At 32.7% G+C, this 16,574-nt stretch overlaps 1 protein-coding gene across 2 annotated transcripts in view; it reads right to left on the bottom strand.

Annotated features, from left to right (window-relative positions):
• LOC149482042 (uncharacterized) overlaps positions 1-15,981 on the bottom strand; it is a 319,962-nt gene extending 303,981 nt beyond the window's left edge. For both annotated transcript variants that reach the window (XR_016316649.1, XM_089703739.1), the window contains exon 1: positions 15,804-15,981. Coding sequence is in view for 1 of the 2 variants with exons in the window: in XM_089703739.1 (XP_089559865.1) it covers positions 15,804-15,882 (79 nt within the window). In the remaining variant the exon portion in view is untranslated. The remainder of the gene's footprint in view (positions 1-15,803) is intronic.
• Positions 15,982-16,574: the final 593 nt, after the last annotated feature.

The following is a 16,574-nucleotide window of genomic DNA, read 5'->3' as shown; positions in this document are numbered from 1 at the left end:
AGGTTGAATGAAGGTAGGAATATTCGTTATTTTAAAAGTATTAATTTAAAACACTATTTAACATACCTATTTGAATGATATTGTTTGTACAAATACAATCATAACGGACCGTATTTTCCAAAAATATAACGAGATAAAACGTAACCTTATTTTGATAACATTAAAATTATCTTCTCGCAGCGAATATAAACAAAATTACTGAAACATGGTCGAAGATTTATTAAATTAAGGCCCTGTATTATAACTATGTTAATAATAAATATTTACTGCTTAAATATAAGGCATCGGTTAATCGGCTTTGAGCTAACGCATGAGTTAATACGCAATAGTTAAATATTTCATGAAACACTCTATAATATATTATTAGAGGGAATATTTTAAAGGTTAAAATAAGGATTGAATATTTACCTAATTTGGGACCAATATAGACCGGGAAATGAATTTTCCTATGTCTAATATTAGATAGGTATATACATGTAATGTTATTAAAGGCAATTGTGGAAATGTAGGTAAGGTAATTATTATCTCTAGTTTTGATCAATGAATTTGCTAATTTTATAATGGCAAGAAAAGATAATATATGAGCCCCGTCTCTACCTGGGTCGACTTGACAGGACATTGTTTTATTTTTTTATACCACTATGTCACTCAGGAATAATGTAGCACTACACATATATAGGTAACACACAACACTATATAAAAAAGAATATTACAGCGAAAGCAGTTGCTGGCAACTGCTTTCGCTGTAATATTCTTTGTATCATGGCATCATGCTTTAAATACATTTACTCATTTAACGTACCCAAACAGCAAAAGACCCATTCAAAGTCCGATTTTCTGCTTTCAAAAGGATCCCACAAGATCACGCTTCATGGACACCCTAGCTTCAACTCAAGACTTCAAGTGATTACCATCACGTCCCGTTTCCATGGCAGTTGAAATTCCATTCGACGAATGATGAAACTCACTGCGGCATTACCGAAAATGACAAGGCATGACTGTGCGCTACCCGCTAAGTAATTACATGCACGTTATATTCTGAAGCTTAACATACTTCTCAGGTGGTGGATATGGGTTTTGTTATTTTGGGATTATTTATTTTATATACCTAAATATTTTGTGAGACGTTTTTGAGCTGCTTGGCAATATTGTTTACTATTTTGGTAGCTTTCTTGAATGTTTCTAAATATTTTATATAGGATACTAGGACCGTAAAATAGTTTAAAGTCCTTCTTATAATAACGACTTACACCTAAATTGATCCGCATAGTATAATTTGTTTAGTAGATTGTTCTATTTAAAAACAATAAGAACTTTATTAAGATAGCAGGTAAATATGATGTAGTCATTGAAAATACAAAAATACGAAACCGTTACAATTTAACGCAATAGTCAAAGTTATTAGCAAGTTGTTACACAAGTAAGAGAATGTATTTAAAAGTTTTGAAACGGTAATATTATCCATAAATTCCCAAAGTCATGGTCACCATCTCCATAACGTACAAACTGAAAGCTTTTAAAATCAAAAGGCTGTGTTGTTAATTTTATAATTAACAGATACGTTTAAAATTAATGCGGAAATACCTATATGTGACTCGCTTACTCGACAATTTTCATATTTTAATTCAAATTCACTTATGCTTTGTTGTTTAAACGTTATAGCTTTTATGATTCAAGCACATATTTGTAGTTGTATTTTTTAAGTACACTCTAAATTAAGGTTTCTATAAAAATTATAGTTTTAGGTAATGATTGATAGATCATTGTAATAAGTGACTTAGATCAACTTTTAGAGAACTTACGAAGATAGGTAATGACTAACGAGATATCCAAATTGCATTAGTACATAAGATATCTAAGATAACTATTTACATAAACGTTTCAATAAAAAGAAAGTTATTAAACACCCACATATTATCTATTCTATATTTTCTCAAAGTAACAAAGGAATTACAAAATAAACGTTCAAATTAATAAACATAAAGCTATCTTATCGGGTGATGTAAATTTTGTTCCGACACGATAAACCGCTTAGCCAAAGGTTTTAGATTAATTGACCAGTTTTTAGCTGCCAAGAACTGAATTATAAATTAGAAAGATAGTGAATGCTATATTTGATGAATAATTTATTGTTTTGTTATAATAGAGGGTAGAAATTATAAGACAACGGATATGATTTTAACTTATTAGAAAAATTTGAGGTGTAATTTTTAATGGTAGTGATTTTGGTGTACTTATTTAATGAAATGATGGACAAATTATAATGAATTTCTTTATTGTTCATGATAAGAAAAAATCTTGTATCTTTCTAAAAAGCGATTAAAGCGATTAATTTCGATAAAATAAAATAATTACCTACGTTAAAAACAACCCTTCTTGATACAATGATAAGTTGACGGGGAAATTTTGTCTGATTGGATACCGCCGACAATTCAGCTAATAATAGTCATTATTTCTTCTGAAAAATAGATATAGTATGAATATTCTGTAACACTACACTATGACTATCACGAACATAATGACAGAGTGTATGCACGACTGATGTATTACTTCTTATCGATTGCCCACGTGTCCATTAGCGAATAAAACTTGCTACAAGAGTAACTAGATTCAGGCCTGATATTTTGTTTCATTTTTCGAGTACGCTTGGTTTACATTTCTGCAGCTTTTTATTCCTTTTTCAGCGTCAGTACACAGGTCAGCTATGTCCTATTTAGTTATTGCACTATTCATAAAGGAGTTACTTTTTCAGTTGTTATTTATCTGAATATATAATCATTTCTAATTGTTAATAAAATCACAGAATTCAATAGATATGATTCAAGCAAAGTAAGCAAATATTGTAAAAATATTTATAAGAAATACAGGGTTACATTTTTAAAGATACAAGTTTTAGTAGGTAACCTACGGATCACCTCTTACCTATCACTGATGAGCCCATAATACGTATGCTCGTTACATTTTTACGAAGCTTTGCTCATTTTGATAATAAATATACCGATTACAATTGAAAAGAATCAATTTAATGGCGACGATTTTCATTAAAGCGATAATTTTTACCGTCCACGGCTTGACGTAAAAATGCAAAAGTGCAAGCAATCATTAATGCGTGTAACTGTTGGTAGGAACAAAGTAAGGTATTTACTCAAAGCGGTCTCGTAAAAATAGAGCGGTCGAAATTGTTGGACGGTCCACTGCACAGTTCGGGCAGTTTGGGTCACCCGTGTGTGACATGTTTCCAATAGAGCATTGAATGGTCTTTACACGATCCGATATCGTATCGTGTGGTGTGAAGGATTTTGTTGCGATATCGTTGTGAGATCTTTTTAATAGATTATATATGTATATACATAGATATAGGAAGTTACATGTTTTAGAGGTATCTATTTGGGTACAATATTTTCAGGCTTACTATTAATGGCTTTGATAGATAAGTAGGGAAATTGATTAAGATCTTAATTTGAAAAAAAAAAATATTTATTATTACATTTAAATTTTAATATATTCACACTATAAAACTAGGATTGAGTATATTTTTAATACGACGTATTTGTTGACAAAAAAATGTTGCTAAAACTAATAACTACCTAACATACGAACTCAAAAACCAAATCAAATAAGCATTCCTTTAACCGCATCCCGCCAACATTGATTCTCGAAACTTCGAAACATGCAAATCAGCGTATACATAACTAGCTGGGAACTTATCGACAGATTTTTATCTCAAAACTTTAACTTGGTAACGAGTCCATACCCACAAATTCTGAGATCTCGACCTTATGTATTTTGGCTTACGCGCACCGAATACAAACTAACTTAGCCAAACTTTGCCGCTATAAATGCTAAAAGTCGCGATAAGAAGTTATCTGTACCACGCAGTACAGAAAATTTCGAGCAATTCGGGGCTTTACAAAAATCGGCCTTGAATATGATATGCGGTTGAAGTGTTGGGAGAAATTTTGGTCGTGTTTATTCATATTTAGGTCGAAGCTTATATTAGGTGAACATCGTAGGTATTAACTTCATGTAATCTAGACAGAAGGCTTAGATATTCCACGTGTAGGTAATTTAATAAGATATTCGAAGATATATTATCAATATTTTATAATGTTCTATTAACTACTTGGTTAAAAACATGTTTCTTTAGAAGTGGTATATATAAAGATAGACGATATATAACCGACATAATATATACTGTAAAATCAAATTAAAATTTGATACTGCGTTGTTACCTATTATTAGTGTAGAAGAAAGAAGACCTTGCTTAAGGCCTATCAAGGGTACAGAAATAAATAGTTGCAATTACTATCTAAACTTAGAATCATATTGCAGATCTTCGCAATGCAGAACTTGCTCAAACACATTTTCCAGCAATCATCGCCCTAAATACCGTACTGCATTCGAAAAATGGTCCCAAACATTTACATAACCGTCTAAACGATGGTCTAAGAGCACATTTATCAGAGTCTTATCCATTATTCAACAATATACCGCTTACAAGTCGCACGTGATCCTGGCATGCGCCCAAAGATAATACGCGGTTTAACGAAATTTGCTATCATATTTCTAGTTGAGATTTTTCGCTGGAGCTCCGCCTTTTAATATTTCTCGTGTGTATTGAAGTGGGAGCAGCTTTGTTTTACGTGTTTTATATGGACTGGGTTAAGCAATGAGTGGAAATAAAATGTTTACAATGAAAAATAAAACAAGCCGCAAATATTATAAACTGCTATGAATTCTGAAACACTACGAAGTTGCTTCTCGATGTCTGTCTGTACTATGTATGCTTAGATCTTTAAAACTAGGCAACTGATTTTATTGGTAGTTTTTTAAACAAATAGAGTAATCCAAGGGGAAGATTAATATTATCATGTAGGTATACATTATGCACTCATGCGAAGCTGTGGCGAGTCATAAAATGATATAAGCAAAACATCAGAACTTTTCAGAATTATTGTCCTAAATATTCCACCGAGAACACATGGAAGTCATTAGTAGATATCAGCTTTGTGACTTATGGTTATAATATACCTACTGACTAGATAAGGCATCAAACTGTTATCACAGTCACAATCAATCAAGTTCTTCAACTTGAAAGAAACGAGTCTCTTGTTAATTCTTTTGAAGTCGAGTTAGATTATCAGCATTAGATATCTATAGTAATATTTTACACCTAAAGAGTTTGTTTGTTTGAACGCTCTAATCTCAGGAACTACTGGTTCGATTTGAAAAATTATTTCGGTGTTAGATAGACCATTTATCGAGGAAAACTTTATATATCATCACGCTAAGAACAATAGGAGTATAGCAATGTGGTAAAACCACGGGGCACAGCTAGTTATGAATTAAGTTAAATTTTCAAACAAAATTAATTTAATTTTTGTAAGACTGAGATTGATATTGAATATAAGAAATAATATTTTTCACAAAGCTTTCAGTAATAGGTATATCAATTTTCGCTTTTTCCTTGTCACAATCAATTTTAACGTTTTTAATCAAAACTGAAATGTGCTTTTAGCTCCAAACATAATTAAATTCGAGATCAAAGGAATAGGCTCTCATATAAATATTAATATAAGCTAATATTATTGAATGGTATTTACTATTCCGTCTATATTATTTTCAAAAATATACTTCGGCTATCGGTATAAGATTGAATGCCATCTAGGTGGTAGGAGCCAAATATTCCATTATCAACTTCTGATTTCTTTTCTTAAGTCTGTTGAGTCTTTAAGAGATGTGTACTCTTTCTTTAAATAGTCCATATCTTTATTAGTTGGAAACATCGAAGACCGAAGCTGTATTAATTATCCTACAGAGCAATCTTCTCAGAAATTTAGTAATTAACAGCGCTTTAAAGCCAATCCTACTGCAAGTATTTAACAATCTACCCACTTAGCATCTACTTACAATAACCCAGCAGAAAGCTTCATGCGAACAAACATACCTGTCCAAATCTTATAGCCATTATTTATAACACGCAACTCAACGCGACAGTCCGTGAACTAACATTTTATTGTGACTTTGTTCATTGGCTGGAAACCTTTTTACGTCCGGAGTGAAGTGAGGCGTATAGAAAACATTTGGGACTCCACGTAAAGTTATTGAAACGGGATTGAGCTTTGAACGTATTTTTTAGGGTATTAAATCTTTGCAATATATTAGAGTAGAAGTTCAAAGGATCTAGGTTGTGTGGTGAAAACATTTGACAATCAAATATATAGCGAAGAGCCTTTTGGTGCCTACCTGTAGTATTATCACAAAAACAGGCTTTCAATAACGTTTTCAATACAATTTTAATGTCGATAAAATAAATGGTGAAATAGATGTTGCTTGCTAAACGTATTGAAATCAATAAAGTTTGTTATCTACCTATCTTTAGTTCTTCTTACCAATAACATAATTTTTAAAGTACATAATATTGCTCTTTAAGTAAATATAAAATGTCCGGACAAATGTCCACGCTAAGAAGAAAAAAAAATGTTTCGAGAATAACTAAATATAAATAGGAACTTAACAGATATTTAATTAATTATTTTGTTTTTCTATAAACTAGATATAGATAATATAGATTAAATGTTAAATATCTCCCTTGTTGTTTTTGGACCGTTCAGAGAAACCTAGCACGAATAAATACAATCCAATTTTCATTCAATAGAAGAAAACTGATAATAGATTCATAATCCTGGAAGAAAAACTTTCTCATTCGTGGAAACAGTTTTAAACAGTTCTACAGTTTCTGTGAAGCTCGTTGATTAATTAATATCATTATTTTTTTATTTATTTAAGAGGAATTCGTAAGTTGATATTATTACTACCGGATATTTTAATCCTGTGCACTTTTATTCGTTCTTTTGTAAGTTAATCTAATATCTAATATTCTAATATTCTAATATTTCTAATTTCTAATATATATATTATAAAGGCGAAAGTTTGTAAGGATGTATGGATGTATGGATGTATGGATGTATGGATGTATGGATGTTTGTTACTCTTTCACGTAAAAACTACTAAACCGATTACAATGAAATTTAGCACACATATAGAGGGTAACTTGGATTAACACATAGGATAGTTTTTATAGAACGGGAACTATGCGGGTTTTCCTTTGCAAACGCGGGCGAAGCCGCGGGCGGAAATCTAGTGATAAATAAAATGCTACAAATATTTTTTCACTAATAGTCAAAACTTTTAGGAAGGATACGGACCTCTTTTTGACGGGTAAACAAAGCTTTAAGGAAGCATAATATAATTGCATTAAAATATACGAACTAAGAAGACGTGTTAGCAGAACAAGCAACGGAGCAGCCACTTGACGTTACGTAGTCACCGACCATAAAAACGAGTAACACAAGCAGTGTTATAGATGCTGGAATGATCGATTTTGGTAAAAGTGGAAGCGGAAAATAATTCGCAATATTGACAAACATTCATATTCATAACATTCAACAACTTAATGAAGTTCCGTCTCTTTCTTCTTAAGTCTCTTTTATTAAGTATCCAATTACATAACCCAGAACCCACGATGGCCATTATACCAAAATACATACAATTACGAAGCAAGCTAAAATTCCCTAACAATTTATAGCCATCCTTATTGAATCTATGAAAGGTACATACAGATAAACGTGATATGTTTGTTTAGGCCGGAAGAGTGAGGGCCAAAGATAAGGTTTTAATTGTCTCGTCTTGTAAGTTGTAGTATTGTTGACCCTTGAACGGTTAGGGTGCGGATACATAGGCGTTTTAGTGACAGTTTTTAAGGTCACAGCAAGGGTGTGAATACACTTATGGAAACTTTACATTTTACGCGTGTATTATATATTGAGGAATGATTTGACCTAAATTATTAATCAGCATGAAATCAGTTATTCTTCGATCGTTAAATTATATTTTAAACAAATTTAAGTAATTTCATCACATTTTTATACTACTGTAATTTATCGATGTTTTCGTATAGGTATATAGACGAGGGATTTTAATTTTGTAAAAATAAAAGTTTTATTTTAAAACCGTAATTAGGTATTTGAATCAAAAGCAATTTATAAATGAGCATAATAATAAGGTAGGTATTGCTAGCATGATAGCAATACCTACCTTATTTCCGTATTAAATTTAAACTGTAGTTTATCTTCATATTAAATTTAAAGTTCCTAGATTCAGCCCACGGCTACGTTCGTGGTATCCGGGTAAAAAGTAGACTTAGTATTCCAGACTATAATTTATCTGCATACTAAATTTCAACAAAATCCATTGAGCAGTTTTTGTGTTTTAGAATTAGTGCTTTCTCATTTATATTAGACACTAACTTTAGCACGTGACATGGTACCTGGATATCGCTATATACCTAAGAAGCTTTTATATTAATACTAAGTCTACAATATCTACGTTTATAGTACATATGTAGGTAATATTTTAACCATATTGTTCTGTATAAAACAGCTTCTAACGTGTTTACATCAAAACTCTTTTCAGTTATAATATCATTGGTTACTTCTACCAACCTGAGGATTATATACCAAAACCAGTTGTTATAAAAATATATCACTAATAGTGTGATTGTGCCTAGGAATCTAATACCAGCAATTCCATCAACAAGTATCAATCCAAATTACAATTGTTATGTTTGTAAATAAATCCTATTTCTATGACTTCACACATAATAACAACATGCTTGAACCTACTTCTTATTCATAAGCCTATAATCGTATATTATTACGTAAAGCTGACGTTCTCATACATAACTATATAACATACCTATTGTATAAAAGATCGATTTAGTGCAATTGCTTCTTGCATAATTAATTCTCACTACCTTAATGGACGCGTGCTTCGTATCGTTTTAGTTACAATTTTGTGAATTGGATGGAAGAAATTATTTAGAAACTAGCTGCGCTCCGCGGTTTCACCCGCGTGGCTCCGCTCCTGTTGGTCTTAGCCTTCCTCGATGAATGGGGCTATCTAACACCGAAAGAATTTTTTTAATCGGACCAGTAGCTCCTGAGATTAGCACGTTCAAACAAACCCTTCAGTATACCCTTTGTATTTAGTGTTGTTAGTCGTTCGTCGTATTGAACTATTTTTTCACTCAGAATCATTTAAGGCATACCTACCTATTGTTTTACTACATTAGATAAACTGATACAATATAAAAGACGAGCAAAACAAAATAACACATTCTTCTTCAAAACCCAATAGGAATAACTATCAAATATTTATTTTAAAGAACCATTTAAAAAATAGACCACTTTTAATAAATGTAGCATTCATTTTATAAAAGGGGATGAAAGTCAAGTCCTTATCATCCTCGAACAGTAAGAGTTCAAGTGTTTAATAGTGACGGTTGCATTTCAAAGATATTATTGTACCCATCTAATTGGTTCATGCTCTATTTATTTTCTTATAGAGTTTAATTCAATTTTATTTGAAACTAGCGGTCCGCCCCGGCTTCGCCCGTGGTATATGTTTACGTTTTCTCTACATAAGAACCATCCTCGTACTTCAAGGAATATAATAAAAAAAGAATTATCGAAATCGGTTCAGCCGTTCTCGAGTTATGCGCTTACCAACACATTTTGCGATTCATTTTTATACACTCACCGGCACGGAATCTTGGCCACTTACAAATTTGCCGATAAAAAAAGTTTGAAGTGTTTTTCACGATTTTTTTGTATGCAGATATGTTAACATATTATTTGTTTAACTTTATGGTAAGAAATCATTAAGTTTGAGAATAATATTTTACCACTTTTTAAGAGTTACTCGAAATTTGTGATTTGTGCGGTTAAGCCGAAGTTACGAATTGTTCGTTTAAAACTTTTTTCGATATCGTTTATGTCGTTTTAAGATATTGTTATTGTTGTATTATAGTCAATGATCATAACAAACAATAAAAAATGCCGTTAACATCTGAACAACCTGCTCAGGCCATCACAATGTTAGACCAATGACTGCCGCAGCGTAAAGTACCTAATGTTCAGTACGTACCACGTTCAGCGGTGCATTATGCATGGAGAAGATACCAGGAGACTGGTAGCTACACGTGCAGACCAGGAAATGAAGGTATGAGGTGCACATCAGCTCGAGAAGACCCGTTTATTGTTCAAGAGATACTCAGAAATGGCTTTCTGACAGTTTTTGAGATACACCACCGGCTCTTAAACACCAGGATAATAAATGTGAGTGAGCAATCGGTGAGAAGACTAATGAAGGAAGTTATTTTGAAGGTTTGCAGACCAGCACACCGTCCAGAACTCCTCAGACATCACAGAGAAGCACGTCTTCGTTTTGCGCGAGAACATGAAAACTGGACCCACAGCCAGTGCGCTCGTGAGGTGTTCACAGATGACTGTTAAGGCACTTTACGAGCTTCTGATAGCCAAGAGTCAGTATAGAGGAGACGAGAAGAGAGGTTTTCACCCATCACCACACTCAAACTGCGATTTTTCATGGAGGGTCAATAATGGTATGGGGAGGTATAAGTTCCGATGCTCGCACGGAGTTAGTTATCGTAGATAATGCCTTGAATTTGATCAGGTACATTGAGGAAATTCTCCAGGAACATGTTCAGCCCTATTACAGGTTTATCAGTGAAGAAAATTTGCTACTAATACACTATAACGCACGTCCGCGTGTCGTACGATGCGTATAAGAGTACCTTCAAGAGGTTATTATTGAAAAATTGGAGTGGCCAGCTCGTAGCCCGGATCTTAATCCAATAGAACACATCTGGGACATGCTTAAAAGAAACATTAAGTTCGATTCCAACCCAGCACCAATGTTAGATAAGCTTAGAAATACAGCTGGGGCCGTTTGGTACACTATAGCTCAAGTGGACATCAAAAATGTCTTCTAGAATATGCCAGGCTGGATGCAAACAGTGTTTAAGGAAAGAGAAGGAAACACCCTATATTAAAAGGTACAATTTTTTTTATGGAAACGTTCTTTTTAATTTTTGTGCATTTTTTAAGAAATCATTTAAATTTCACAGGAAAAGCGTAAATTCTTGTTTAATTCATATCTACGCGGTAGTACTTCTTATAAACTTCCAATTTTTACTAAAAGTTAGTAAAAACATTAAAGTAACTAGTTTTGATTAAATTTTTATTGAATTTTGTAGTAGAAAAGAAATAGTGTTATTTTACCCAAAAATTTGCAGTGGCCAAGATTCCGTGCCGGTGAGTGTATATAAGATTTGACACACTTAACCACACTTTTACAAAAATTTTGACTAAGCTATCTACAATCCCAAAGTGGAACAGCCATTTAATGTAGGTATTTCATTATGGAAATAAAATATTTGGCTATACTGTGTTTGAATTTACTAGAATATGACAAATTGAAATGCAATATAATATTTTAAAGGATTCAAACCAAAATTTCTTAAATTATATTGCCTATAAGATAAATATACGAATAAACACTAAAAACTATCAAAAAAATTATAACGCACTCCTTATAAGTCGATAAAGTCTTTAAGCGAGAGTAAAATTTCAAGGTCGCGTCATGGCAATACCGTCACGTCATGGGGGAAGGCGACGATTTTGGTATCTTTGAATCTTGCCAGAGAAGTTGCCGTTCCGACACGTGTGCTCGGCACGCACGCTCTTTTTTGTGGCAAAAATAAAACTTGAAAGGTAATGAATTGGAAATTTCTACGGACATCAGCTGACGCTTGCCCATGTGCAAGTCCATATGGAAAGCTTATACAAAATAATAAAAAAGGGCATGTGTACCGAGCACACGTGTCAGAAGTGAAACTTCCTTGGGAATATAAATCGTCGCCTTACTCCATGACGTGACGGTATTGCCATGACGCGACCTTGATATTTAACTCTCAACGCGCCTAAAGAAGTTTCACTTCAATAATCTTAATATATGTAAATCTCGTGTCACAATGTTTGTCCCTAATGGAGTCCTAAACCACTTAACCGATTATATTAAAATTAAAATTAAAATTCACCATGTGCAGTTCGATCCAACTTGAGAGATAGGATAGTTTAAACATATATTGAGAGATAGGATAGGTACCACGGGCGAAGCCGGAGCGGACCGCTAGTTAATTATAAAAACCAAGTACTTAGCCTTTTAGTAAAATATTCCACAGTGGGGCAACTGTACGTAGCTTTTGTTATTACTGCAAGGCTGATTTACGTAATATAAAGGAAGTCATAAAAACGAGAAGAAAGTATAGAACAAAGTGGCTCGCCCGTATATTTTCTTAATATTTCTTTAAGTAGCTTTGGCTTTTGCAGAATGTCTTATGAAAATATATCTTAGTTTCTAGCGAATGTTTAATGTAGACGTATTACTTGTTAATAACTTTATATGACTTTTTATGAAAAGTTCTATAAATCTACAAGTCATACAATTTTGTGGAAAACAAAAGTATTGCAATGAATTAAATGTTCTTCTCAGTCAAATTTTATTTGAAGTTACCTTAATGCAAATAATAATCATCATTTCCTCCACCCAAGTTAAAAAAAAATAAAAAAGGTATTTATTTAAAAACCCATGTTCACAATTTTCACCTATTCATATATAAAAATAAGAAATATAAATGCACAAACAGGATAATTAATTCAAGCGGCTAGTTTAACGCGCTCGTGTGAAATGCAATATTATCAGAGCATCAAATAATTCAATTAATATTTAAATTAACACCTGCATATGCTTCAAATTATGATAACGCTAAGTTGAACTTTATTAACCCTTTGGCGCAATGGTAGAGTTAGTATTGAGGTATAATAGAGTATTTGTTTGGTTCGATTCGAGTGAAGTTACGAAAATGAATCGGTCCCACTGGGTACGATTAAGAAATTATATAGTTTAATCTATACTAATATTAAAAAGCTGAAGAGTTTGTTTGTTTGAACGCGCTAATCTCAGGAACTGGTCCGATTTGAAAAATTATTTCTGTGGCTGTAAGGCTATAATATCATCCCGTTAAGACCAACAGGAGCGGAGCAATGCAAGTGAAACCGCGGAGCACAGCTAGCTATAACATAATTATACTCCTTTAAATTTCGTAGGAATAGAAATTATAAATGTTTTAACTTGTTTCTCAAGAAATAGCCTGACCTTAATACAGGTAGTACTTGTACGAAATTTGCTTAGTTCAGTTTGTAACGTTAATGATATTAATTTCTACACTTATTTAATTATTATTCCATATTATTTTCCTTTTTATGGCCAATAGGGAAGCGCAATAATTATATGTTTAACAGGTCTAGGTAAGATCTAGTCTTGTGTTCAATTCCTGATACTTAAAAAATATTTTGGTCTGGCATCGCTCAGGAAGTTGATCACTTGCACCTAAAGAAAATCGATCTGGAACAGGTGCGCAATGCATCTGCCCTATATCGAATAAGATGGCATGGGACATCTCATTTTATATGCAAATACTAGTATCCTGGGCATTAGAAAGTTCTAGTATATCCTATAGACATTTGGATAAAAATAGTAGAAGGAACTCGATCAGTTAGGCAATTGTATGTAGCCTGGCTATATATTGCTAAGTAAGGACGTGATCACAAATCACATTTCCTATCCTTCGACAGTATAAAAATTACCTTTAGACACATCATTACTCATTGCAATTACTAAAAAATGACACGCGAATCAATACACTCCATTAGATCCGACAAACATGCTCTAAAATAAAAGCCGTAGCGATTTTTCAGAGCACTCACGTTAATGGAACACGAAGAAAGAACCGCCAACATTTCGGCTCTCACCTGAAGCCATTTACGGCATTTTCAGAACTTGAGCACACTCAATTATGCACTTGCTAAGCGTTCTCATGTCTACTTCCGCTAAGTTGATAAGTCAAGGACTATGAAGCCGACTTGCATAACTTAGGAATCTTACATTGTAGTTAATGTTTAAGTTTTAAGTTGGTGTAGCGCTATTTTGTCTATACTCAAGGGAAACAGAATTTCGGCTAACTACTCCGCAAGGACTGCTTTAATTATATTCTAGATGATAACATTTGAGGAACTTTTCGAAGTATCTTGTCGGCTTATTTCTGAAGGTATAATTTAAAAGTCTTTTTAAATTATTTAATATTTAATAAATACTAGCAAGAGTGAAGAGACCTGAGTTAAGTCAAATAAGATGAGAATCATTGAAATCAGAAAATATAGATAAAATTTATTTCTATCACATTATTACTACACTAGGTATATCAACTCAATTCACTAATTTCAATTTAAACAAACAAAAATGCAACCATGATCATTATAACATCCCATCGATCCCATTAGATAACATAATATCAAAAAGTACGATGCGCGTTCATAAAAAGGCCATCCAATTTCACATGAACATAATTCACCACCCTTATTTTATGTAAAACCTTCGATATCACAAGTTTTATATGAGAGATTGTACCCAGATAACGGGCACAATCTTGTTTTGGCAAACTTGGAAACCTTTCAAAGTGTTTGGTGTACAAATAAAACGATTGTCAGTTGGTCGTTATGAAGTTAGGATAGTATTGAATCCATGGAGATATCTGTTTTTCCTTTAAGATCTCTTTGCGAAATAGAATGGAACTGAACTTTTAATGTGAGGTAGGTGTTTTATGTTTGAATAAATAATTAAACTATTTCCAAAGATACGTAACAAAAAGCAAATATTTACCTACAATACGTACCCTACCTGTAGGTAATAAGATAATTTAGAAATTAAATAATGCATGTTTTAAGAACAATGATTGCTATGAAGCCTAAGGAGTTGACTAGCGTAGGCTCTGTATAAAAATTTAAAATATATTGAACAAATTCACTTAAACATAGGTTGGTAACGAATTAAATTTTCCGGAAAATTATGCTCTACACTTCTAGGATACGTGATTCCTAATTTGCAAACAATATGTTAATAAAAGATCGTTGTTTTAATTGAGAATATTTTAATTTAGGTCTATATCTACCAATGTGCCAGAATTATTCAAATCAAAATACCTACAATTTAAAATTAAATATTATTTACAAAATTTCGTTAGGTAGGTACTTTTCACTTAAAAAACTTCTTAAAAGCTTTCTATTCCAACAACTTCTCATTTAGCTGTATCAATTCTGAAAACCGTTTAGCGTTTTAATAAATAAAACCTCTTATATTATTTATCATACCCGAAAAATGGATTTATCGTAAAATGTATCGAATTAGGGCTGTAAGTACGATAAATCTATAATCTTCTTTACGGGGATCATAATCCGTTGATGGCTTTCCTTTGTCGCGGTTTATCGGAAGATAGGCACCTATACATTACTTGATGTTTGATAAATAAATTGAGATTCGCTTTCACACAAATTTGTATTTTATTGAGCGGTTAAATTTTAACGCTTTAATTATTAAATCAAGATTAGGTAATAGGAGTTTGTAGGTATGAGTAGTTAGTACGCACCTACCCAAGAACAATGTTTTAACGGGACGCGAATGTTTATTTTTGTTTCGTTAGTAGGTACATATTTATATCCTAGAATTGAAAAGAATTGAAGAATACTGAAAAATTACATTTTTAACAATATTTTTTATACCGACGCGACGCATCGATAATAATTTTAGGCATAACGTATTAAAGTGACCTAAGAATATTTATAATTGCAAAAGAAATAAACAGCGAAATGTCCCTTAAAAATGTATTAAAAATTTTACCGATAGATAACAAGTTAACCGTTTCAATACAACAATAACCCTTCGAAACAAAACGTTACATTTAAGCCGGGAAAAGGAAACGGCCGGCGTAAGCGGACCATAACCAAACCATTAGCTTCCTTCTGACCCTTAAAGTCTAAACTTACCGTTAAAACAAGCGAACAACGACAGAAATAAGATGCATATATGCGTAAAAGCATACTTTGCTTCCTTACGTCGAACCATTTCAAAACCATCGAAACACCATAACACTGAAATCACTCGATACGTTTACAATGACGTAACAAAGTTGAAGCACTAAAGAGACGTCCGCTCCCAGCGGCGCACGGCATTCGACTGAGGCCAAAAGCTCTTCGAGGGTGGCGGGGGCGGGCAGGGTTGTTTTGTATCTCGCATTTCCTTTCGAGTATTTCGTTCCGACCACGTGTCGCTAGTCAATTTTCGTCCCAATAAACGTTACTGTTTTTATGGCAGTCGTTAACTACATTATTAGTTTGTATTTGATGTCGATTGGTGCTACTTTAGTGCGTAATTACAAGTAGCTTTTTAATTTTAATGGCTCGTGGTTAAAGGGTGGTTTATTTTTATGTTTCTTTTATTTGCGTTTATACTTTTGGATTTTGTGCAATCGTATAACGTATGTTAGTGTTTTGCTTTTGTATGCTACGCACGAATTGTTAATGTGAAGTGCACTTTTGTACACATTTCAATTATTATTTAAATAGGTACTTTGTTGACTGAAATTTACCAATTTAGATGCTGCTGTTAATGTTACTTACCTAATTCCTTATATAAATACCTACCTAATCCAATTATAAAGTTAGACAGGTTAAGTGATAATATAATAATGATAAACAGGGTAAGGTAATAAAACAATGAATATTCGAAAACAAAAATAAATGGAATGAGAGACATAC

The sequence above is a fragment of the Colias philodice genome, chromosome 15 (assembly GCF_061535455.1).
Source record: "Colias philodice isolate Cphi_HAF_F1 chromosome 15, ilColPhil1 Martin Lab GWU primary, whole genome shotgun sequence".
NCBI lineage: Eukaryota > Metazoa > Arthropoda > Insecta > Lepidoptera > Pieridae > Colias > Colias philodice.
The sequence above is the reverse complement of the archived record's forward strand: the minus strand, read 5'-3'. Positions and strand labels throughout refer to the sequence as shown.